Genomic DNA, 25,793 nt, shown 5'->3' on the forward strand with positions numbered 1-25,793 from the left:
TAGATAGGACCTATAATATATAGTAGAATATTGGTAAAATGATTAACATTTGGGAGTTTATTCAATTTTTAGGTATCCCAAACTATAAAATTTCCTATAAATTATGTCATTTAAAAAATGAACATATAGTTATCAAAAAATGTAAGTGAAAATTGTTTAATCATCTTAGAGCAGTCAAAATACAATATAAGTTGGTATCTTGGTGTTAGAAAGCAATCATTTTACCATTTGCTTTTTAATCTTTTATAATTCATTTAAGTTGAATAGCTGGTCAATCAAAAAACTGAGTTGTAATCAAAGTTGTTTTCAAACATTGTCATAATGTCACTTTGAAGAGTCATATCAATGGTACCAGCCATCTGTAGAAAAGAAGAGAAAATATAAATGTTACTTAAAAAGTTTATGCCTTCATTGTATAACATCTGAATAAGAAAATGATAATGCAATATTTGGAACACAGAAAATGAATGTACTTCATTTAACATAATGAGTTTGTACATAACTTCTAATTTCTATTCAACTATTGATTTTTGTTAAAATATCTTTCACATGATAAATAAAAATTAAAACTTACAAGAGCACAAAGAACAAGTTTAACTTATCTCTCCAATTAAGAAAGTTCTCAGTGTTAATCTACACATGAACTAAGATTACATGGTTTGATGTATCTCTCTAACCAACACAGGACTAGACACACAAAATTATTTTCTGAATGAACTAGTATCTTACCCCTGTGAGAGAACTATAATATGTAATGTTAAAGTCATGATTCTGCCTAATACTGGGTAACCTAAGGCAAATTATCTTACCAAGTTTATTTAATATACAGGTATTTATGAAGAGCAACCAGACTGAATCTATAACATTCAGCACAGTTTTGTTTATTAAAAGCTAAAAAACTAAATAAAATAAGCTAAAGTATAGGAAAAGCTAAATTAAGACAAAAGAAACAAATGTTTTCTTACTATACTCTGAAGACTTCTCTAAATGTCCGTGAGACACAAGTTGGTTTTTGCCACATGTAAAATGACACCAACTATGAAAGTTCAAAATTTTTTTTTTAAGACCAGTGAACAGTAACAGCTCACAGTAGTAGCACCAATTTGTAACCAGTTGGTTGACATCCTAGATGAGAATCAGTGTTCTCTGATTATGTGGGAGATTTGGATTATGACTTGGCTACCAAAAGGACATTATTTAATAAGAAGTGTGATTCTTAAAAACTATGAAAATGTCTTTAAATATGATTTAGAGACAAGGGTAAATTCTTAGATCTTAACCCCAGCTATTTTCCTAGTGCCAGCTATTAGGATACAAAATGTCTAGCCCAAGCTAACAGTCCTCAGAAGTTCTATTTTAATGCTCCAGTGAATGCTGGATACACTGTCCTGGTTTAAATATCACTGATACTCTTATCTCTAAGTATCCAGACTTACCACAAAGTTCCAAAAATATGTAATGAAACTTGTTTTATTTAAAAGTACTTTATTTTAGATTTTCTTTCATCTTGACTAAATCTGAATTTGTGGATATTGATTGATGTCAAACTGGATACTGCCTGTACCAATTAACCTTAGATACCACAATTTAAATATTAAAGCTCTCTGCAGCTGAGTCTATAACCTGGATATTCCTTTTTCGGTGGTCCTAATATATACCTCAACCAATCAAGCTTAAGATCAAAACTTGGGTCAAGGGAACTGGCAGAAGAGAGGCTCTCCTAGGGAGCTTATGCTAGATGTCAAGTTATTGCTGCCATTTACAGTACCAGTCTGGTCCAGAAGCTGCAGGATAAGAGTCTGGAGTGTCAAGAATGATAGTAGGTAGCTCCAAAGTCAAGTTTTTAATTGTCAAGATGCTAGAGGTGGCACTTCTAGTCACGTTTCAGTGGGTTCCAGAAAAATGCTTGGATTTTAGAAATACCAGATTACCTATTGGGTTGTTGGGTAGCAGGAAGGTTGCTGAGATATCACTTGTGGGTAGCTACGGTCAGGCTCTTGTGAATACCAAAAGGAAAAATTCCTAGGTCACTAGAGAAATACTCTAGTGAAGTACTACTTAAATTTTAATAAGGAACTTCAAAAATATATATAAAAATTTGCTATTTAAATTTATTAAAATTCAATAAAATGAAAAATTGACTTCCTCAGTTGCATTAGCCACGTTTTAAGTCCTTAATAACATGTAACTAGCTGCTATTATAGTTGATTGAGTAAAGCACATTCCTGTAATTGTAGAAAGTTCTGTAACAGAGATCCCCAACCCTCAGGTCACAGACTGGAGATTATGCAGTAGACTGGCCATAAGCAACACACTTCAGACGTCACTGTCTCCCATCCCCCAAGATGGGATCATCTAGTTGCAGGAAAACAAGCTCAGGGCTCTCACTGATTCTGCATCTTGGTGAGCTGTACAATTATTTCACTATATATCACAATGTAATAATAACAGAAATAAAGTACATAGTAAGTGTAATGCACTTGAATCATCTGGTAAGCACCCCACCCCCACCCCAGTCTGTGGAAAAATTGTCTTCCAGAAAACTAGTCCCTGGTGTGAAAAAGATTGGGGACTGCTGTTGTATAAGAGCATATTGCTCTAAAGCAAACACCATCATATGTTACAACACTGGTCAATACAGTTTGTTTCTGTCTTCACATTATAAATAAACCGATAAAACTTGCGTTTTATTTCCTAGGAAATTCATTTGTATCATAATCAATATTACCTGTGTGTGTGTGCTCAGTCACTTAGTCATGTCTGACTCTGTGACCCCATGGACTGCAGCCCACCAGACTCCTCTGGTCCATGGAATTTTTCAGGCAAGAATACTGGAGTGGGTTGCCATTTCCTTCTCCTGGGGATCTTCTAGACCCAGGCATCAAACCCTGTGTCTCCTGCATTGGCAGGTGGAGTCTTTACCACTGAGCCATCTGGTAAACCCAGTCAACACTACAGACAAAAGCCAATGACTTTTTTCTTCTGGAACTAGTATTTCTGTATGACCTGTGAATTCACATGACCTTTCCAGGATTACAAAAATATCCAGCAGTCAACAAGATAAAATTTATATCTGGCATCAGTGGTTACCAGGTTAAGTAAAGAAAGAGAAAAACATTATCTGTAAAGGAGATTAATCAATCAATTGAAACCAACATGCAAGTGACAAATATTAGAATTAGCAGAGAACCCATTAAACAATTATGATAATTGTATTCTATTTGTTCAAAAGTTTAATAGAGTTAACTAAAAACATTAAAAATACCCAAATCAAACTTCTAGATATGATGACTGTAATGTCTGAGATGGGACAACTTCAAGTGGTCTAACACAAAAGTAACTGGAATCACTGAAGATTTCAACTATACAACATTCTGGAAATGGCAAAACTATGGCAGTAAAAAGATCAGTGGCTGTAAAGGTTTAGGAGGGAGGGGTGAACATAAGGAGAACAGGGAATTTTCAGCAAAGGGAGAGTACCACAATGGTTGATGTATGTCATTATACATTTGTCAAAACCCATAAATTATAACACAGAGAGTGAACTCGGATGCAAACTATGGACTTTGCTTGATACACCAAGATTGACAATGGTGTGGCAATGTTAATTCATAGACTGTGTAACAAATGTACCACACTAATGTGGGATGTTAATGGTGGGAGAGACTGTGTATTGGTAGGGGAAAAGGGAGGAACATGTGGGAACTCTACTTTCATTCAGTTTTGCTGTCAATCTAAAACATTTTAAAAAGAAAGTACTAATTATCAAAATTAATGAAGAACAAAGGCCAAATAAAGATATTTTCAGATGTAAACTAGCTGGAAAAATTCATCACCAGTTGACCTATACCACAAGAAATGTTAGAAGGAAGTCCTTAAAGGAAAAGGAAAATCATACCATTTGGAAATCTAGATCTAAATGAATGGAAAACACTGAAAACAGTAACTAGACAAGTTTTTTTTAAATGTCATTTAAAATTTGAGAGAGAATTTGACTACTTAAACAACAGCCTAAAGGCTGGGAGGGAGGAAGTGGAACTACACTATTTTAAGGATATTGTACTAAATGTGAAGTGATGTAATATAAGTTGAAAGAAGACTGTGGCAAGCTAGACTATCAATATATATGATAAACCATAAAGCAACCACTAAAGTAACAAAGAGTTACTTATGATAAGCCAGTGAAGAAAAAGAAGGAATCATAAAAACCCTTGTTAATCTAAAAGGGTGCGGAGAAAAAAAGAACAGATGACACACAATAAGATGGTGGCCTCAAATGTAGCCATATCAATGATCGTACTGAATGTAACTGGTTAAACATTCCTGTAAGAGGCAGAGACTGGATTTTTTTTTCAAAGGCAAGACTACACTGTAGGTTGCAAGAAAATAATTTAAAATATGAACCACAGATAAGTTAAAAGGGAGGAAAAAATTTTTGCACCATGCCAACACTACTCTTAAAAAAGGTGAAATTGTTATATTTCAGAGAAAATAATATTACGTGGAATAAAAAGTCATTTTATAATGAAAAGGGGTCAGTTAATCAAGAGGATATAACAGTCCTATATGTTTATGCACCTAAGAACAACTTCAAAATACAGGAAATAAAATTGATAGAACTGCAAGGGTAAAAAGCCAAGCCTATAATTATATTATCATAGGTATCAATGCCCTTTCTCCATATTTGATAGAACAGACAGGCAGAAAATCAGCAAGAATTTAATAGACTTGAAAAAACATTATCAACCAACTTGTCCTGTTTAATGCCCTACCCAACAGAAGCAGAATGCACATTGTTCTAAGTGCATACAGAATATTTACCAAGGTAGATCATAATCTGGGCTATAAAACAAATCTTATTAGTGAATTTAAAATAATTCAAGATGTTGTGTGTTCTCTAACCACAATGGAATTCAATTAGAAATCACTAATTTTCTATTATTTTCACTAGCTAGAAAATTTCCAAATATTTGGAAAACTAAATAACACACTTCTAAATAATCCACAGATAAAAGGAAGAATTCTACACTTTTTATATATTAAGGACACCTTAAACAGAAATTTTGGGTTTTTTTGGTTTCCAGTTTCATCAAGGTATAACTGACATATAACTTGATGCTGAGTTGAACTAAACACTGACTAAGATGGCATATCTTTTGGCCACAATTCACAGGTAGTTTATAGGTTTTTCAAGAATAACAACAGTAAGTGATTCTACCTTTGTGCCAGGCATTTTCAAATGTGCTTAATACAAGTAAATTCATTTCACCTTTTACCTTTACAGATAAGGAGATTGAGGCACAAGGAGGTTAAATGAATAGCCCAGGCTCTAAGGTCTATTTAATGGAAGAACCAGGATTTGAACCCAAAGTTCAAACCCAAACCCAAAGGCTCGAGGATTGATACTCTATTATTATACTATGCTTGTGTCATTTGATTATGAGATTTTAATTTTACTCTCTTTAATTTTAGAATGAACTTGATCCTCACTAAAGAAGTAACTCCTCACACTAAAGAGGGAATTGTTACTGAAGAACCACCTAGAATACATCTTTGAACATGTAAAGACACTGCTCTGTTAAATCTTTCCTTTGTTAGATTCAGTAAACTAAAATTCACTTACTGCTTCTCTTCTCCTCCGCTCTTGCTCTTTCTCCCGTGCTAAATTTCGGTCTTTCAGAAGCCACAGTTTGTCTTTATCTTGAGCTTCCTGTGACTGCTGATCTTCTTTTTGTTCTTCTCCAAGACACTTGTTTTGCATTTTGTTTGGAGAAGATTCTAGAGTGATGCCATGGTCCCTTAAGAAACAGTAAAGTGAAAAGTAGGTTTCAAGTTCCTTAAAACTTTTTATAATGAAGATACACTGTCAAATGACAAATATAAAGGAATGTTCTAGATGTCCTTCTTCATATGTTGTGACATTACTTTTTAATATTTCTGATGTCAAATTTTACATACGGCAATATATGTTAACAAAGAGAAGGTTTTGGAAAATTATGACCAAAGTTTACTGTTATCTTCTTATACATAGAATGGAAACAATATTAAGACATTTCTGGAAAATAATGATACCATTATAATTTAGTAATATTAGTATTTTTAATAGCTGCTTTAATCACTAGATTATTTATATCCCCTTTAAAATAGGTATTACGACTTAATTTTTAAAAAATCAGTAAAAATTCACTTTTCTAAATATAATTTGCTCTGTGGTCTACTAAATAGCTGAATATAATCACTTACAAAAAAGAAATTTAATATATTTAAAATACATGTCTGTATCTCCAAAAATCTACACTAATCCAAATAATTACAGACCTCTGATTTTCTTGAAATACTTTTGGTTCCTTTGTATTCTGTTCCAGATGTTTCCGTATTAGTTCCTGTGTTCGAGCTCTTACTTCTTTCTCTATTGCTGCTTTTCTAAACTGGTTGAAGAGCTCATCTGATGATTTCACTACACCTGATGTTTTGACTGGTTTGCCTAAACTTTTCCAAGAATCTGCATTCTTGATCTTTATATCCTAAAACAAATATTTGATTCAGTATACATCTAAAGATGTCAACTATTTGAAAGAAAAATATTATATTTCAATACAAAAATTAAGTTACAATCTTAAAAAAATTATAATTCTATGCAAAAAATAAAGCAAGTATACAAGTGATTAATCAGAGTCAAAGTAAGATGATGGCAAAAAGACTATAAGAAGTAAGAATGGTACAGTATTTGTTGAAAACCCTCTGACATAGCTTTGTTTTCCTTTCTTTGGTATGAAGAAAAGAATTAACTGCTTGTGATTGCTGTTCTTAACTGAGACAGGCCAAGGTAAAGATCAGTGGCTGACCAACAGAAATGTATGTAGTTGAAAATCTTCCGGTACCGCATTTTTTTCAAAAAAGTAAACTTTTAATAATATATTTTATTAAAGGAGTCAAACATCCTTCCTCACCCCTAACACACACACACACACACACACACCTTCACCATTGGTCACCCAGTTGTATTTATGAAGTCTTTCTTATATGTTGCCAATAAAACCTGTTTTTGTTCCTACCCATGGAATGGGCTAAATACTAGTTTCACACTTCACTTTTCTACTGAGTCAGTTAAAGAATATTGCCTTCAGATAGAGACATGAAACATAACAGGTAATACATGGTAGTATCAGTTCAGTTCAGTCGCTCAGTCGTGTCCGACTCTTTGCGACCCCATGAATCGCAGCACGCCAGGCCTCCCTGTTCATCAGCATCTCCCGGAGTTCACTCAGACTCACGTCCATCGAGTCAGTGATGCCATCCAGCCATCTCATCCTCGGTCGTCCCCTTCTCCTCCTGCCCCTAATCCCTCCCAGCACCAGAATCTTTTCCAGTGAGTCAACTCTTCACATGAGGTGGCCAAAGTACTGGAGTTTCAGCTTTAGCATCATTCCTTCCAAGGAAATCCCAGAGTTGATCTCCTTCAGAATGGACTGGTTGGATCTCCTTGCAGTCCAAGGGACTCTCAAGAGTCTTCTCCAACACCACAGTTCAACAGCATCAATTCTTCAGCGCTCAGCCTTCTTCACAGTCCAACTCTCAGATCCATACATGACCACAGGAAAAACCATAGCCTTGACTAGACGGACCTTAGTCGGCAAAGTAATGTCTCTGCTTTTCAATATGCTATCTAGGTTGCTCATAACTTTTCTTCCAAGGAGTAAGCCTCTTTTAATTTCATGGCTGCAATCACCATCTGCCCCCCAAAATGAAGTCTGACACTGTTTCCACTGTTTCCCCATCTATTTCCCATGAAGTGATGGGACCGGATGCCATGATCATCATTTTCTGAATGTTGAGCTTTAAGCCAACTTTTTCACTCTCCTCTTTCAGTTTCATCAAGAGGCTTTTTAGTTCCTCTTCACTTTCTGCCATAAGGGTGGTGTCATCTGCATATCTGAGGTTATTGATATTTCTCCGGGCAATCTTGATTCCAGCTTGTGTTTCTTCCAGTCCAGCATTTCTTAGTAGGAAATAAAGGGAGGATGAAACCCTGGTCTCTGGTTTTGTCCTTAAAATGTCTATTTAACTGCAATAAAATTCTGGCAGACCCTAAAACAGGAAAGTTCATATCTGGGTTTGGAGTATGGGACAGTTTTTCAGATATTACAGAGAAGAATAAGATTTTGACGTGAGAATGGAAAGCATTCCTCACTGAAGGAAGAACACAGGCATATGCTTAAGACTGAAAAGCTAAATCGGAGTCACAATGTAAAGGTGCTTAATCTTCATTTTGAAGTCAAAGCTAGAAACTATTGAAGGTTTCATATATACCAATTATATGATCAGAGCAATACATCAAGAAGTACAGTTAAAAGAGCGTTAAAAGCAGAATGGGGACTTCACTGTGGTATAGTGGATAAGAATTTGCCTGCCAATGCAGGGGACATGGGTTCAATCCCTGGTCTGTGAAGATTCCACATGCCACGGAGCAACTAAAGCCGTGTAACCACAACTACCGTGCCCATGCCCTAGGGCCTGCATGCTGGAACTACTGAAGCCCATGGGCCTAGCATCTGTACTCCACAACAAGAGAAGACAATGCAATGAGAAGCCTGGGCACCGTGATGAAGACCCAGGGCAACCAAAAATAAAACAGATTAGAACAAGGAGGGTTTCAAGTTAGTCTGCAGTTATAAATATTGCAGAGAGCTTACACTGAAGGCAATAAGGCCTGGTCTATGAGGCAGAAGTGGAAAAGGAAACATCTTGAAAATAAAACCCAGAGTTTAGCAATTTCTTGACTTCAGGAGACTGAGAAAGCAAAAAGGATTAAAACTCACAGGATGCCAGGTCTAGAAGTATATATTTGAGTCATCTGCAGAGAGACTATAACTGAAATCATCACAGTGGATGTTCAGAGAGAGAAGTAGTAGAAGACCCTGACTTCCTCACACCATCAAGACTTTCGGAGGGATGCAGCAATTTTAGACATCATTGGTTCTTCTGATAGGGCAAATTACAGGGATGGGGCAATAGCTAGATTTGAGGTAAAATTAAGGCACTGCTTTTCAGTTGAGGGTGATTCTCCTTTGTCCAGGGAAGACATATGGTGATGTCAGTAAAGTTTTTGGTTGTCACATATGGGTGAAGAAAAGGGTGTTACGAACATCTAGTGGGTAGAGGTGAGGGTCCCTGTGAAGCATCCTACAATGTATAGACCATACTCTCAACAAAAACTTATCCAGTCCAAAATGTCAACAGGAAATAATGGAAGGAAGGAAGGGAGAGAAAAAGAGGGGATATGTGAATATCTCATTCATGGTCAATTTCTGACAGTTAGTTTTGAGAGTCACTTTGATTTTAAGGAGATCAAACCAGTTCTCCTAAAGGAAATCAACCCTGACTATTCATTGGAAGGACTGATGCTAAAGCTGAAATTCCAGTACTTTGGTCATCTGATGCGAAGAACCGACCTCACTGGAAAAGACTCTGATGCTGGGAAAGATTGAAGGCAAAAGGAGAAAGGGTGGCAGAGGATGAGATCATTAGATAGCATCACTAACTCAATGGACATGAATTTGAGTAAAATCCGGGGCACAGTGGACAGGAGAGCCTTGCATGCCTCAGGCCATGGGATCGCAGAGTCGGACACAACTTAGTGACTGGACAACAACAACTATATTCAAATGTCTAGAATAGTACCTGAGCATCTAATGTATCCCAAACATCTAGAATACTTGTTGAAAGACTGATCAGTGTGTGGTCTGAGATTAAGGGCACAGAAGACTCCATGAGGAAATCACCTACAACAGACTGTAAAAGCTAGTTTTATAACATGTTTTAAAATAAGGATAGCTGGCAAATACCAGCATTCTAGAATTTAAAATTAAACACAAACATGAGGACTGATGGTAGAGGGTGGGGAAAGGTCTTGCTCACAGTTGAACATCTGTTTTTTAACAAACAGGCAAAAGTTAGTCTTAAGAGATCCAAAATTCATTCAAATTAGCACTTAAAATACCTCTGTGCCATTTCTATATTCAATTGTAAATTTCTTCAAGATCTGTGAGAAAAAAATAACATTATTCTTACCTTTTGCACTGGAACTTGACCTTGACACTCTGATTCTAACATCACCGTGTCATTATCACTGGACTGAGGCATCACAGTTAGGCCATTCAGCAGTTGTTCAGAATCATCTAGATGCACACATTTTTAGAACAGTACAGTCAAGTTAATATATTTCATCTTGATTCTCCACAATTTGACATTTTCCCCCTTTCTATGTTAGAAACTATGAAAAAATAAAGTTTTTTTATGCTTCTTAATTTTGGGGTATCGTTAGTTGGAGAATTAATAAACATTTTTCACTTGAAATTTTACCTCCCTGTATTTTTCTTTTTTTTGGCTGGCGGGGGAGCAGTCAACATAAAGTATAACTGACATTTTGGATGGTTTGCCTTGGAAACGAATCGAAAACATCTGTTATTTTTGATATTGACTCAAGTACTGCATTTCGGACTCTTGTTGACTATGAGGGCTACTCCATTTCTTCTAAGGTATTCTTGCCCACAGCAGTAGATATAATGGTCATCTGAATTAAATCCGCCCATTCCTGTCCATTTTTGTCCACTGATTCCTAAGATGTCGATGTTCACTCTTGCCATCTCCTGCTTGACCACATCCAATTTACCTTGATTTATGGACCTAACATTTCAGGTTCATATGAAATATGGTTCTTTATGGCACTGGACTTTACTTTCACCACCAGACACATCCACAACTGAATATCATTTCTGCTTTGGCCCAGCTGCTTCATTCTTTCTGGAGCTATTGGTAATTGGCCTCTGCTCTTCCCTAGTAGCATATTGGACACATTTTGACCCGGGGGGTTCATCTTCTGTGTCATAACATTTTCCCTTTTCGCACTGTTCGTGGGGTTTTCAGGGCAAGAATACTGGAGTGGGTTGCCATTTCCTCCTCCAGCGGACCACAATTTGTCAGAACTCTTCACTATGACCTGTCCGTCTTGGGTGGCCCTGCACGGCATGGTTCATAGCTTCATTGAGTTACACAAGCCCCTTCGCCACGACAAGGCTGTGATCCATGAAGGGGTTTACATGCCATAATAAGTGGAAGATGATCAATGTATGGCATACCTGAGTAAATAGGAAGTCTGCTCCAAGCCTATTGCTGAAAGCTGAGGATAGAGGGGATCCTACTTTAGTAAGCCTGTGCTTCAGAATCTGGCTAGAAAAGCCTGGAGTAAAGTAAAATGATAAAGGCTTAAGGATGTACCTCAGAGTACTATCAGTATATACAGCAGGCAGATAAATGTAGGTATCTGTAAAGAACATTCAGAGATGTAATGATCAAGAGAACAGTGTCACAGAAGCCAAGTATATCAAGGATCTGACTGAAAAACAACTTCATAGGAATGCCCTCTGGAACCTTAAAACACTACAAAACTCATCCTTCATCAGACATCTGTTATTCATCTGTGTTCCAGGTCTCTCAACCTGGACCCATATCCAGTCTTAGGTTATGGACTGAGCCCAAAAGCATATATACCTTTAGTTATTAAAACTTGGCATATATTCATCTTTCGAAGACCTGCTCACTCAACCTTTGTGCTTTCTTTCAACTTTTCCCTTTTTCTATCACTTAGTTTTTTTCTACTACTTTAATAGCTTAATTTTTAGCCCTCTTCTCTGATCTCTATTTCCCATCCCTCCAACTACCTACACAATACTGGCAGATTAACTGGACTTAAGCACAGACTTTGTTCCAGAAATCTTCATTGGTTCCCCACTAACTATACCATTACAATTAAGTCCAAGGTCTCTAGAAATCAAGGTTCTTTATGCCCTGCACCTAATCTATTGTCCAAAAAGTTCCTTTGGTTTTCAAGTAAAAATAGAAGACACATTTTTCATTTTCACCAAGAACTTTATTGAACAACATATTCACCATTTTGTGCTACTACCTTCTACCATTTTTCAGGTGACTTCATAATGTCATCTTCCCAAAACTTTTTATCTTTTTGGAACAATGAACTGTTCCAGGTTATTTTTATAGTCTTACAGGAAATTGAAATTTTTTCCATTAAGAGAATTTCGTAAAGACCAAAATAAATGGAAGATCATGCCTTTTCTGAGGTTCCCAGGTGGCACAGTGGTAAAGAATTCCTGTCAGTGCAGGAGACTCAAGAGATGAGGGTTTGATCCCTCGGTTGGGACTATCCCCCTGGAGTAGGAAATGGCAACCCACTCCAGTATTCTTGCCTGGAAAATTCCATGGTCAGAGAAGCCTGGCAGTCTACAGTCCATCGTACTGCCAAGAGGCAGACATAACTGAGCACACACACACATGCGTGTGTGTGCTATATGTTAATTCCAGACACTTTATGTCAAGTGCTATTTTCAGTTGGTCTAATTGGAAGCAGTAATTCTTGGAATTAATCATTTGGTTTTCTGGAAGGAGGTCATAATAGAGGATGCCCTTCCAATCCCACCACATATACAACATCACCTTCTTTGGATGAAGACCGGTCTTTGGTATGGTGGGGAGACCACCTTCAATGCAGGAGACCAGGTTAATCCCTGTGCTGGTTCCATCCCTAGGTCAGGAAGATCCTCTCAGGAAGGAAATGGCAACCCACTCCAGTAGCCCCGCACTCCAGTAGCCCTGCCTGGAAAATCTCATGGAAAGAGGAGCCTGGTGGGCTACAGTCCATGGAGATGCAAAAGAGTCAGATACAACTTAGTGACTAAACAACAACAAATACAGAAATATTCATCTTTCAAGGCAGGTAATTTCCCCCTTCTTCACCTCGTTAAATTTTACTTTCATTTCTTTTAGGGCAAAATATTTTTACTTTATACCAAAGATGAGCACAATAAAGGACAGAAATGGTATGGACCTAACAGAAGCAGAAGATATTAAGGAGAGGTGGCAAAAATACACAGAACTATACAAAAAAGATCTTCATGACTCAGATAACCATGATGGTGTGATCACTCACCTAGAGCCAGACATCCTGGAATGTGAAGTCAAATGGGCCTTAGGAAGCATCACTACAAACAAAGCTAGTGGAGGTGGAATGGAATTCCAGTGGAGCTATTTCAAATCCTAAAAGATGGAATTCCAGTGGAGCTATTTAAGATCCTAAAAGATGATGCTGTGAAACTGCTGCACTCAACATGCCAGCAAATACAGCAGTGGCAACAGGACCAGAAAAGGTCAGGTTTCATTCCAATCCCAAAGAAAGGCAATGCCAAAGAATGTTCACATTACCGCACAATTGCCCTTATCTCACACTCGAGCAAAGTAATGCTCAAAATTCTCCAAGCCAGGCTTCAGCAGTACGTGAACTGAGAACTTCCAGGTGTTCAAGCTAGATTTAGAAAAGGCAGAAGGAACTAGAGATCAAACTGCCAACATCCACTGAAATATCAAACAAGCAAGAGAGTTCCAGAAAAACATCTACTTTTGCTTTATTAACTATGCCAAAGCCTTTGACTGTGTGGATCACAACAAACTGGAAAAGTTCAGACCACATGACCTGCCTCCTGAGAAATCTGTATGCAGGTCAAAAGAGAACAGTTAGAACTGGACATGGAACAACAGACTGGTTCCAAATTGGGGAAAGAGTACGTCAAGACTGTATGTTGTCACCCTGCTTATTTAACTTATATGCAGACTACATCATGTGAAATGCCAGGCTGGATGAAGTACAAGCTGGAATCAAGATTGCTGGGAGAAATATCGATAACGTCAGATATGCAGATGATACCACCCTTATGGCAGAAAGTGAAGAAGAACTAAAGAGCCTCTTGATCAAAGTGAGAGAGGAGAGTGAAAAAGTTGACTTAAAGCTCAACATTCAGAAAACTGAGATCATGGCATCTGGTCCCATCACTTCATGGCAAATAGATGAGGAAACAATGGAAACAGTGATAGACTTTCTTTTCCTGGGCTCCAAAATCACTGTAGATGGTGACTCTAGCCATGAAAGTAAAATACACTTGCTCCTTGGAAGAAAAGCTATGACCAACGTAGACAGCATGTTAAAAAGCAGAGATATTACTTTGCCAACAAAGTAAAAGCTATGGTTTTACTAGTTTTTACGGTTTTACATCTAGTCAAAGCTATGGTTTTTCCAGCAGTCATATATGGATGTGAGAGTCGCACTATAAAGAAAGCTGAGCACTGACGAATTTTGAACTTTTGAACTGTGATGTTGGAGAAGACTCTTGAGAGTCCCTTGGACAGCAAAGAGATCCAACTAGTCCATCCTAAAGGAAATCAGTCCTGGGTGTTCATTGGAAGGACTGAACCTAGCATATCACATTGCCAATTATAACCTTTGCTCCTCATTCCTCATGGTACTTTAATGCTTTGTACAGTTTCAGCTGAAGCTGAAACTCCAATACTTTGGCCACCTGATGCGAAGAACCGACTCACTTGAAAAGACCGATGCTGGGAAAGATTGAAGGTGGGAGGAGAAGGGGACGATAGAGGATGAGATGGTTGGATGGCATCACAGACTTGATGGACATGAGTTTAAGTAGCCTCCGGGAGTTGGTGATGGACAGAGAAGCGTGTCATGCTGCAATCCATGGGGTTGCAAAGAGTTGGACACGACTGAGCGACTGAACTGAACAATCACAAAAAAGCAGAAATTGAAGAAAATACTAGAAACTAATCCAATTGAAGACTTAGTCAAAGCCTGACATTTTATAGGTAGGATGTTAAAATAGGAACAAAAGACCGTTAAATATAAATGTATACCCACACACCCACAGCCACATATATATATATATATATATATATATATGGCTGCACCAGGTCTTAGTTGTAGCATGTGAGATCTTTAGTTGTAGCATGTGGGATCTAGTTCCCCGACCAGCGATTGAACCCAGGTCCCTGCATTGGGAGCGTGGAGTCTCAGCCACAGGACGACCAGGAAAGTCTCCAAAGACCATTTAGACTGCATTCTTTCCATTATTTTTCAGTGTCTGTTCTTCTTCAAAGGTATCCCCACCATTCTCTATGAATTTGCTATAATGAAAACAACCTTTCCCTATCCAACTGACATTCAGACATATTCAAATCTCTCACATTCAAAATGCAAAACAATCTTTCTTCTAGTCTTACAAAAACAAAATACCTATCTTCCTGTTTAAAGCCATAGCCATCTTCCCATTCTCTTCACCAGCAAACTTCCTAGTAGACTGGTTTACATTCAGATTCTATTACTTCTCAATTTACAAGAATCTGCCTCTGCCCAATCACAATGGCCACAAAAGAAGCTTTTGTAAAACCAAACAAAAAAAGCTAACGCAAGAACAAAAACCCCAGCATATCACATTGCCAACTATAACTTCTCATTCCTCACGGTACTTTAATGCTTTGTACAAGGACGTGATAACTGTGATGATTTCCTCCTAAAATGTATCTGCCGGGTTTCTATTATATCATTTTCCCTTTTCCTCTAGGTTGTGATTACGTCTTGTTTTAACTTATTCATTTTTTTCTACTTTTACTGAGGGAGTCTGGTTACCTAGAATTTGTTATTGACCTTTCTCTTCCTGCTCTGTATCTTCTCCTTCATTCTTATGGCTTCACACAGCTTCCACATATTCCTAAATGTAGTTCTTGTTACATCCTGTTAGTTCCAGAAAACTATTTCTAGTTATATATTTCCAATTAGATATTCTGCAATATCTTAAATGTGATAGCACTAGTGTTGAAGAACTTGCCTGCCAATGGAGGAGACTTAAATTTAAGTGGGTTTGATCCCTGGGTGGGGAAGATCCCCTGGAGTGTTGAGGACACGGCAACCCGCTCTAGTATTCTTTCCTGGAGAATCCCATGGACTGAGGAGCCTGGTGGGCTACAGTCTATAGGGTCACAAAGAGTCAGACACGACTGAGGCGACTTAGCACACAAACATGTCCAAAATGAAAAATCCCTTTTATTTTCAAGCCAGCTATTGGATAATACTCTGGTAAGACACTGATTCTAATAAAGCTTAGTAATTCTGCCACAGAAATATCTAATTTAGCCACATCCTTTCTGTACTTACTGCCTTAGTTTTGGTCATCATAGTTTCTTTCCTAGACTACAGCACTCAGCTTCTTTACTTGGTCCCAACTATATCAGAGCATCTTCATCTTAGTTCATCCCCTATATAGCAAGCAGCAATCTCTTCCTAATGTAAAATCTGATTTTGTCAAGCTCTCGTTTGAACCTGCTCATTGTGTGCAAAATAAAAGATCCAAATGTAGCAATGGTATTTAAGACAATATGTGACTTAGAACAACTACATCTTCAGTTACTCTCCTGAAGACCTTAAAAATATTTTTTCTAAAAAGAACGGATATAAATATTTCATATTTTGCGTTTTTATTTATTCTTCTTCCTGGGATACATCCCAGTGTTGCCTCTGATATTTTCTCCCTTATCTCCACTCCTCCAGTCAAAAGCTGTAACTCAAGTTAAATACAAAATGGAATATTCTAACACAAAACAGTAGGGAGCTTTTACTGGAAGCAATAAAGGAGGGTCTTCATGTTCCTCCCAATCTGTGCTTCAGTAAAACATCTTAGAAATTTCTTCTGCTTTGGAGAAACTTCTGCCCTTGGAAGGTCAAAGGGAAACCAGGGAGCAGTCTAGACAGAAGGAGACCTGGATATGGTATGTTCACATCTGCTCCTAGTCTAGGCCCGAGTACATCTGTGTTGTATCAAGGTTCAGGCACCTCGTTAGGTGGGCTCACCACTGTCAGAGAAGCATCTCCCTGTGTCATACACCCCAGGAGAACCATGATGAGAGAGGGGATACCTTCACTTCTGACAAGATGTAACAAATGAGACATTTATAAAGTCAAATGAATCTAACTATAAAAATTTCCAGTTTTGGAAGATGTTTTTGGTAAATGGGAACTACCACTAGGCAAGTATTTCTAGCTCAAGTTTCTTTAACTGTAAACTGTTTTTAATGTTTCTAAGTATTTCTCTACCTCTAGAGTCTCTAACAATCTTTTCCCCATTCTAATCTACTTTTCCAACCCACAAAGACATCATGGAAATTAGAGCAACATTTCACAAGTCTGCTCAGAGCTTGCTATGTCCGACTCTTTATGACCCCGTGGTCTGTAGCCTACTAGGCTCCTCCATCCATGGGATTCTCCAGGCAAGAATACTGGAGTGGGTTGCCATTTCCTTCTCCAGGGGATCTTCCCAACCCGTGGATCATACCTGGTCTCCCACATTGGAGGCAGACGCTTTAACCTCTGAGCTACCAGGGAAGCCCATGAACTACAGCAGTGACAGGTTTTTGTGTATGGTCCATATGCCAGTGTATACACTCTATATGAAAGTAAGTTGTGTGTGAACTATACATACAATTTTCTTTCATTCAAATGTAATGAATATATTTGGATATAAAGGAATATGCTTCAGGGATTATTTCTACCCTGGAATTTACTACTTATGATTTTCAGTATTTCAGATACATAATATTTAGGATGACCTTGGCATTTTCATTTAGAAGTCAACTGTTCAATCACAGCTATTTACTCATTAATTTCTTACCTAAAAGAGGCAGAATTTGTAAAGGTGAGATGTTTTCCACACTCTGTGAATGTTCTGGTTCTTGATGATTAAATACTAATTGGTGGTGGTTTGGTGGTGTTCCATTTGAACATGCAGTCTGATGAACCAGGCTAGTTACCCCGGAGGTTGTATCTTGCACAGATTTTACCTGTTAAGACAGAGTTAAACAAATCTTTCAGAGCTTTAATCACAGAAAAAGTATGACAAAATAAAAATACAAGAGAACAGAATATAACTTAACACTGTCTTTGAATATGTTATTAAAGTCACAAATTTATAAGGTATAATTATTGCTATCTTACAAATGAGAAAAGGTTTAGAAAGATTAAACAACTTGGCCATTATATAGCTTTTAAGTAGAGTCAGTCATCAAAGTCTATGGTCTTAAGTTACTAGCATACACAGACTTAACACATATGTTATTAAACAGTGCTGTATATTTTCAAATGCTTTCCTGTGACTTACTGAAAATAAAAACTGAGCTTTTATACCAAATCTAGAGACTAATCCACTTTCTTTACCCCCTTTTCCTTAGCGAATTAGAGATATAAATGGAGGGTGTGTTTATTAAAAAAAAAAATCACATGGTAGTTGACCCACAGATTATCAACAAATTCCGATTGAGTATTCCGTTAACTATTCATTGGACTTCCCTTTTGGCTCAGCTGATAAAGAATCTGCCTGCAATGCAGGAGACCTGGGTTCAATCCCTGGGTTGGAAAATCCCCTGGAAAAGGGAAAGGCTACCACTCCAGTATTCTGGCCTGGAGAATTCCATGGACTGTATAGTCGCAAACAGTTGCACAGGACTGAGCCACTTTCACTTCACTAACTACTTATTAAGAAAAACTGTATTATAATAAATATTTATTTAATACCTGGGTGAGCCTTTTATATAGTTAATTCTCACAATAGTCCTATGAAAAGAAAGAAGGTGAAAGTGAAACCAGGGTCTCCTGCATTGCAAGTGGATTCTTTACCAGCTGAGCTACCAGGAATGCCCATAATCCTATGTTAGTTGCTGTCGTCTCCAACTCTGCAACCCCATGGACCGTAGCCCACCTGTTTCCTCTGTCCACGGGATTCTCCAGGCAAGAAAAATAGAGTGGATTGCCACTTCCTTCTCCAATAATCCTGTGAGTTTGATATAGTTATTATCCCCACTTATAGTTCACAGAGGGCTTGCCTGGTGGCTCAGATGGTAAAGAATCTGCCTGCAACGCAGGAGATCTGAGTTTGATTCCTGGGTTGGGAAGATCTCCTGGGAAAGGGAAGAGCTACTCACTCCAGTATTCTTGCCTGGAGAATTCCACGGACAGAGGAGCCTAGTGGACTATAGTCCATGGGGACACAAAGAGTCAGACACGACTGAGTGACTTTCATTTTCACAGTTGACAACAGGACTTAGATGTAACTTAAATTTTCATATTTATTCAGTGGCAAAATAAGTTACAGTGCCCAAGCCCAGGTACCTTATCTGCTAAACTATAGACCCCTCCATTGAATAAAAGGGTTAGGATTATCATCAGTTGATAAGGCATAATCGAAGTGTATGAATACTTAGGCTAGCCTGAATAAAATTAAGGCCATAGGAATGTTTATCTCAACAATAATAGAGACCCAAGCCCAAAGTTTTAAAGTCAAATGCTGAGATTTAAATCAGCAAAACATTACTTTCTGAACTACATAAGTATGTACATTTATTCATTATTCTATAAATATACTTTCTTCTTATGTCTTGAATGAGCATTAAATTCTTCAGTGAGTGACACTGAGAAAAACTTGGTCACAAAACAGATCATAAAGATAGGATTCTATGTGCTATATTGAGAATTATTCCAAAGTTTGTTTATAACTTGACATAATTTTCTGTTTCCACTAATACCTATGGCAAGACAGATCATCTGGATCTTCTTCCCACTCAAAAACCTTTGAGAGTTAATCTTACCTAGCAAATTAAATATTAACACTTTTTCTAGGTGTACAAAGCCCCCCCATTACATCTCCAAAGACAACTAATCCCATACAAACACCATCTGCTACCATATTTCCCTGAACACACCTCCTATGCTTTTTGACTCGCTTCATGCTACTACCTGTTTAAAAAAGTCCCTAATCAGTATGTCAATATACCTAACCATTTCTTCCCTTTCTGTGTAATTTAAAACCCATTTTAAGCATTTCATCCTTCATGTAGTGTATGTGTATGTGTGTATATAGATATATATTCCTCCTTCATTTTCTCAATAAATTATGAATATAGATACAATCTCTTTAACTGTGTGATTATCTCTCTTCTTAAGAGGTCCTTCAAGATGGTATTATATTGTGTTCCCCTTGGAGTTAGATGTTATTACATAAGCTTATGATCTAATAAAAGGGGTGTTTGTGCTAGTTGCTCAGTTGGGTCCGACTCTTTTCAACCCCATGGACGGTAGCCTACCAGGCTCCTCTTTCTATGGAATGCTCCAGGCAATAATACTGGAGTGGGTAGCCATTCCCCTTTCTAGAGGACCTTTCTAACCCAGGGATTGAACCCCAGTCTCCTGCATTGCAGGTGGATTCTTTACTGTCTGACTTACCAGGAGCCCTTAATAAAAGGTGTGTGTTAGTTACTCAGTTGTATCCGACTCTTTGAGACCCCCACGGACTGTAGCCTGCCATGCGCCTCTGTCTATGGGATTCTCCAGGCAAGAATACTGGAGTGGATTGCCATTCTCTTCTCCAGGGGAATAATAAAAGGTATATACCTATAATTCTGTATTTGAAATGGGTACAAAGGATTAAAAGTTTTATGAGGATGACAACTAGAATTAGTAGTAAAAGATAAAATTACTTTTACCATTTTCAAAGCATGTCAACTACTAATCAAACATAGATGTGCTAAAATCAATAAATCTGACTACCACCGCCCTACTACTTTTGGGGGAGAAATTCCACCTTACTGCATGCATATGGGGACACCAAGACTTCCTGTATTTAGAGCCTTAAGACTTAGCCAAAACTATAACTTGTTCTACTTACAGTTTGACTTAAAAAAAAAAAAGTCTATTAGAAAAATGCAGCCAAATCATTTCACTATTCAATCTTTTTTATGAAGAAATCTATGAACATCTAAGTGAAAAAACGAGTAACAACACAAAAAAATAAGAAAAAATCTTTTTAAAAAATGAGTGACAACTCTTCATTTAAATAAAATCAAACAATTATAACCATTTAGTTATAAGTCATATAATCTTAAAATTCTAAGGTAAAATGAAGAATTAACTTACCTGTAATCGCTCTTTAGGAGAATCATTCTGTTTTACTCCAGTAAATTTAGGAAACATTTCTGCAAATGTATATAAAAATATTTTAATACTTGCCAACTTAAAAATCATCTAAATTGTAGGTCTTGCATATTAGAAATAAAGTGATTTTAAGAAAATGGTCAACTTCTTAATCAAGAAATTCTTACACTTACCAGGTTTCTGCCCTCTTGGAATCAGTCAAAATTGCTAAAGAGATACTTGCATTGAAAAGGGATACTTTCTTTTCTACCTAATGGAATAAATATCTCCTCACAAATTTCAACTTGGATTATTAGGCAAGAAGAATGATGTGTTACTGTAGAGTAAACCGCTTGAATAAGTGATAGTTTAAAAAGAAACAAGTTATAGCAGAGATAAGGGTTTAAACAAGCAGTAGCATTTATACTAAAACCATCTTTTACCAAATAGCCATTAAGAGGCTTAATTAAAATAATTAAGAATTTACTATAAGAGAAAGGAATGTATCTGAGAGGATACAGCCTTATTAAAAGTGAAGCTATTTGATTAGGCATGATAAAGTCTGCTCTGCTTGCTAAGCATTATAATAAAGATCCCATCTAATTAATACTGTTTACTTCTGAGCTATTTGACAGCCTCAACTACATAGCAACAAATGGGTTCTATAGTACCTCCTTTACCTTTGAAATACCTTTACAGGTGACATTGGCAGTAGAATAGATATTAAAAGAGATCTCTCTGACATGGTGTTCATAGGTTCCTCTTCCTTGATCCTACAATTCACTCTGGTGCTATCCTCCCCAGTCACAAGCCTAAGTCAGTGTAGTAAAGCACCAAACTGGTAGTTAATGCCTTGATCCATCTCTCCAAGACAGCTCTCATGAGCCACCTGAGCATCATTTGCTTCAGGCTTCAGAGCACCAAAGCTGGTCAACACCAAATCTTATTCAAACTTAACATTCTAATTTTAATAGTTACCTTCTGCTTCCTGAAATGCCATCAGTTTCCACTGGATGTGTTACTGTTCTTTCCTAAAATGTTTGATGCTGGACATTGTTAAAATTGCTAAATGCTAAAGGACGTGCTTTAATTTAAAATTTTTAAGTATTTAAAATGACATGAACCATCTTAATGTCACTCCACTAATTATTATTTTAAGTGTTAGGGGTTAGGTAGAAAGGGAAGGCAAGAAGACAGACTGCAAAGACTGAGGGTATAGATTCAGGTAGCTTTCACATTTAGGAGAGAAATTATGATTTCAGCTTTGAACAAAAAAACAAAAAATAGACTTCATTAATATGATCATATACGTACATCCATATATCTATCTTAATTATCCAAATATGCACCTAAACAAATTATTCAATGATATAAACTCTTAACTATAATAAAAATACAACATTAGTGTTGTGATGAAAAATTTAAGGGCATTATCTTAGTTTTCTGATATAAAACTAAAGCTCACAACTATTAAAAAACTATCACCTCAAAATCTAAAAACATGAGCAAAAGGCATCAAAGAATTTTGATTAAAAAAAAAAACCCAACACCAAGTATTGGATGCCTCAAACAAGTCTTACAGACTATAGATATATGAATAATGATAGCCTAAAACTCAGTATTTTGCTTCTCCTTCTATTCTTACATAGTTGACTTTCCAGAAACAAAGGGCATGTTTCTGTTTGTTTATAAGTTCCTGGCCTTTGGAATTAAAAGGCAAATATATATATTTTCATTATCAAGCTTAAGACCACATTTCAATAAATGAAGAAGCCCTGTCAGGTCTTAATAAAACCGAGCACTACAGTGACAACATATACGCTTGTCAACTAACTTCTCCAGGGAACTGTGATAACATGTATACCTACCTTATAAGGATCCAATTGGATAACATATGTTAACTACTGAACAAATGAATACTTTGCACAGTATATAATGTGTGCTATTTATTTCCCTAAAAACTTCAATATAAAACTGATTGAAAGTTTTCACTTCCAACTAAACAAATTTTAATCACAGAATCAAAAAGAGAGATCTGGAGTTAACTATTTGATTGAAGGAGTTGTTAATAATATCCATCATCTATCAAAGCACTGAGATCAATGCTCCAAAGATACCAAATATTATCGGCAAGCCAATACTGACTTAAAAACTTGATAAACTGAATATGAATATAATACCATACATAATGTAAAACCAGAATGTAATATCATTATAGCAGAAAAAAATTACTGAAGATTTTTAAATTAGAAAAACAAATCACACTTCTGTTATAAAGGACTGGATACAGAAAAGTGATTGGAGGTCATTTCCTTATTTTATTGGAAAGAAAGCATATCCAGAGATGTTAAATAATCTGCCCAAGTTTATCATCTAATGTTCTACAAATAAAAATCAAGCACTTTGAACAAAAAAATTTTGCCCCCTTCACAGAATGTTTTGAGCATTTTCATCTAAGTGTGTGGTACTTATTTTAATATAGAACAAACTGATTATAAGCTGTCTCTTCCTTTTACCAAAGTCATTTTAACTAGAGTTAGAAAGTGGAAACAAACAAAAACACCTAGATTGATGGTTCTCAAACATGGCAGCACTTTAGTCACATGGATCCTCTGACACTGTATTTATCTGGTCCCACTCTCCAATTCATATCTGGACACTGTTTTTAAAGTTTTACAGGTGATTTCTAATGTACTGCTGCCAAGACCCAGTTTTTAAAATGCACATGACAATTTATCCTATTTCTAAGACTCCTGGCTCACGTATAGACCTCAATATGTACAAGTTTTTAAGCAAGTCTGGGTCCCTGAATTTATCCTTCTGGGGCTTTAAAAACACTTTAATTGATAAGAAATTAATGAAAGCTTAAAATACTTAAATGATGAATCCTAATCATTTCTCTTAAACTTTCTAGCTTGAATGGTGAAAAATTACTCCAAACTGTCATTTCATGGCTTCCCTGAAGCTCAGATGGTAATGAATCTGCCTGCAATGCAGGTGATCCTGGTTTGATTCCTGGGTCAGGAAGATCCACTGGAGAAGGGATAGCTACCCACTTCAGTATTCCCTTGTGGCTCAGCTCGTAAAGAATCCATCATTTCATACTTCCTATATTTACTAAACCATCCTCCCCCTTAAAAGGTAAACTAAAATCTAAACTTTCATCAAGTTTTTCCTTTCTTCCTTGCATGAAAAAACAAACTGCACATTGTCACTTCTACAGAAGACCTGGCTTATATAGCTAAAATGAGAAATGATTCTTTTATTCCTACTTTTAAGTCAGTGTAACTAAGAAAGTTCAAAAAAAAAAAAAAAGGAACAATTGTTACTTAAGGAATTTCATAAATTTCACTTTCAGAACATTACACTGAAGCCAATAAAAGCAAAAATTCCAAAATATGAAGTGACAAATTCATTTTGTCTTAATCAGGTAAAGAACTGTTGCCATAACCATTCAATTTCTTTGTATATAACTGTTTTAACAATTGAAATGATAATCATTCCTGAAAAGTATTATATTCCACACTAGTCAGGTATTTGAGCTAACATCTGGACAGTTCCTGAAGCTATTTCCTACAAAGTTAGAATCAAAAAAGCAGTATTATCTATGAGCTGCTCCATCTGATGGTTTCTCAGTATTATTAAGTCTGTTAATACTCCTCATTGTGTCACTCAAGATAGCCAATCTTTGTTAAATATTAAAAAACTCAATTGCTTGTGTGTACATTCTAGTACAGCCTAGTTAACACAGGATATATGGATCTGGAATCCATTTATATTGTCAAGCCTATTTGTATCTTTTGATCTGCCATTTGATGATATTTTGGGTTATGAAAAATAGAAAGGTTTTATATTTATGCCAATGTTTAATCACTGGCATAAACATAAATGGGATAGGATTTTATTATTTTTTTTGGCCATGCCTCATGGCTGTGGGATCTTGTTCCCTGATCAGGGATAGAACCCAGGCCCTTGGCAGTGAAAAGTGCAGAGGCCTAACCACTGAACTGCCAGGGAATTCCCCATCATTGTTCTTGACTTATCAGCACATGATAATTTGCATATGCCAATGTAACTCAAGAAGATAATTTAAATGGCAATATCAAGTCACACTGAAATTTGCAATTAAGTACTGCTTCCAGCCAACAGATTTCTTGCTTATGTTTTTCTAAGATATGGAATTTCATGACAGCTCTTAGAACTGATTTAATATCTTATTTGAAATAATAAAGAATTATTAAATCTTTCCTTGTAACTTACTCCTCTTCCATTTACTTAATCCAATTTAATTAGCCCAAGCAGAATTAGTCCATTTTTTCAAACATGCATAAAATAAGATTTAAGATTACATAGAACATAACATAGAGAAGGCAATGGCACCCCACTCCAGTGTTCTTGCCTGGAGAATCCCAGAGATTGGGGAGCCTGGTGGGCTGCCATCTATGGGGTTGCAGAGTCGGACACGACTGAAGTGACTTAGCAGCAGCAGCAGAACGTAACAATTTAATGTGGAATAAACAGCTCTACTACTATCTATAACATATAAATGTTTTTCAGATGTCACCGTTAAAACATTTTAATATACCTAGAACAGAATAATACAGCAGTAAAGAAAGCAACTCATAATACAAGAAAGCTATAAGGAGAACTTTAAGTCAATACTGTTAAGGAATTTAGAAATTAGAGATCTAATTTAGAGATCTATTAATTTAGAAATCTGTTCTTGATAAAAAATTGATTGTGACTTGGTTAAGAAAACTGCATATGGGGAAGTTGCTATAAAAATCCAGGAAGACAAATATTAAAAAATAGATTAAGAAAAATTACTGGAGATCAATATTCTTCTATCAGAGAAGAAATTATCCCATCCAAGTACTAACCAGGCTCGACCCTGGTTAGCTTCCAAGATCAGATGAGATCAGGT

The 25,793-nt window shown here is 36.6% G+C and overlaps 1 protein-coding gene across 1 annotated transcript in view; it reads right to left on the reverse strand.

The window, feature by feature from the left end:
* Positions 1-275: 275 nt before the first annotated feature.
* The window catches only part of BRDT (bromodomain testis associated), a 42,073-nt gene continuing 16,555 nt past the window's right edge, over positions 276-25,793 (reverse strand). Inside the window, exons 12-17 of the mRNA XM_040232331.1 lie at positions 20,873-20,931; positions 17,580-17,748; positions 10,072-10,178; positions 6,319-6,524; positions 5,624-5,798; positions 276-359 (exon numbers count right to left, since the gene is read on the reverse strand). Of these exons, the coding sequence (XP_040088265.1) occupies positions 276-359; positions 5,624-5,798; positions 6,319-6,524; positions 10,072-10,178; positions 17,580-17,748; positions 20,873-20,931 (800 nt within the window). The remainder of the gene's footprint in view (positions 360-5,623; positions 5,799-6,318; positions 6,525-10,071; positions 10,179-17,579; positions 17,749-20,872; positions 20,932-25,793) is intronic.

This window comes from Oryx dammah, unplaced genomic scaffold (genome assembly GCF_014754425.2).
Source record: "Oryx dammah isolate SB20612 unplaced genomic scaffold, SCBI_Odam_1.1 HiC_scaffold_28, whole genome shotgun sequence".
In the NCBI taxonomy this organism is placed as follows: Eukaryota; Metazoa; Chordata; class Mammalia; order Artiodactyla; family Bovidae; genus Oryx; species Oryx dammah.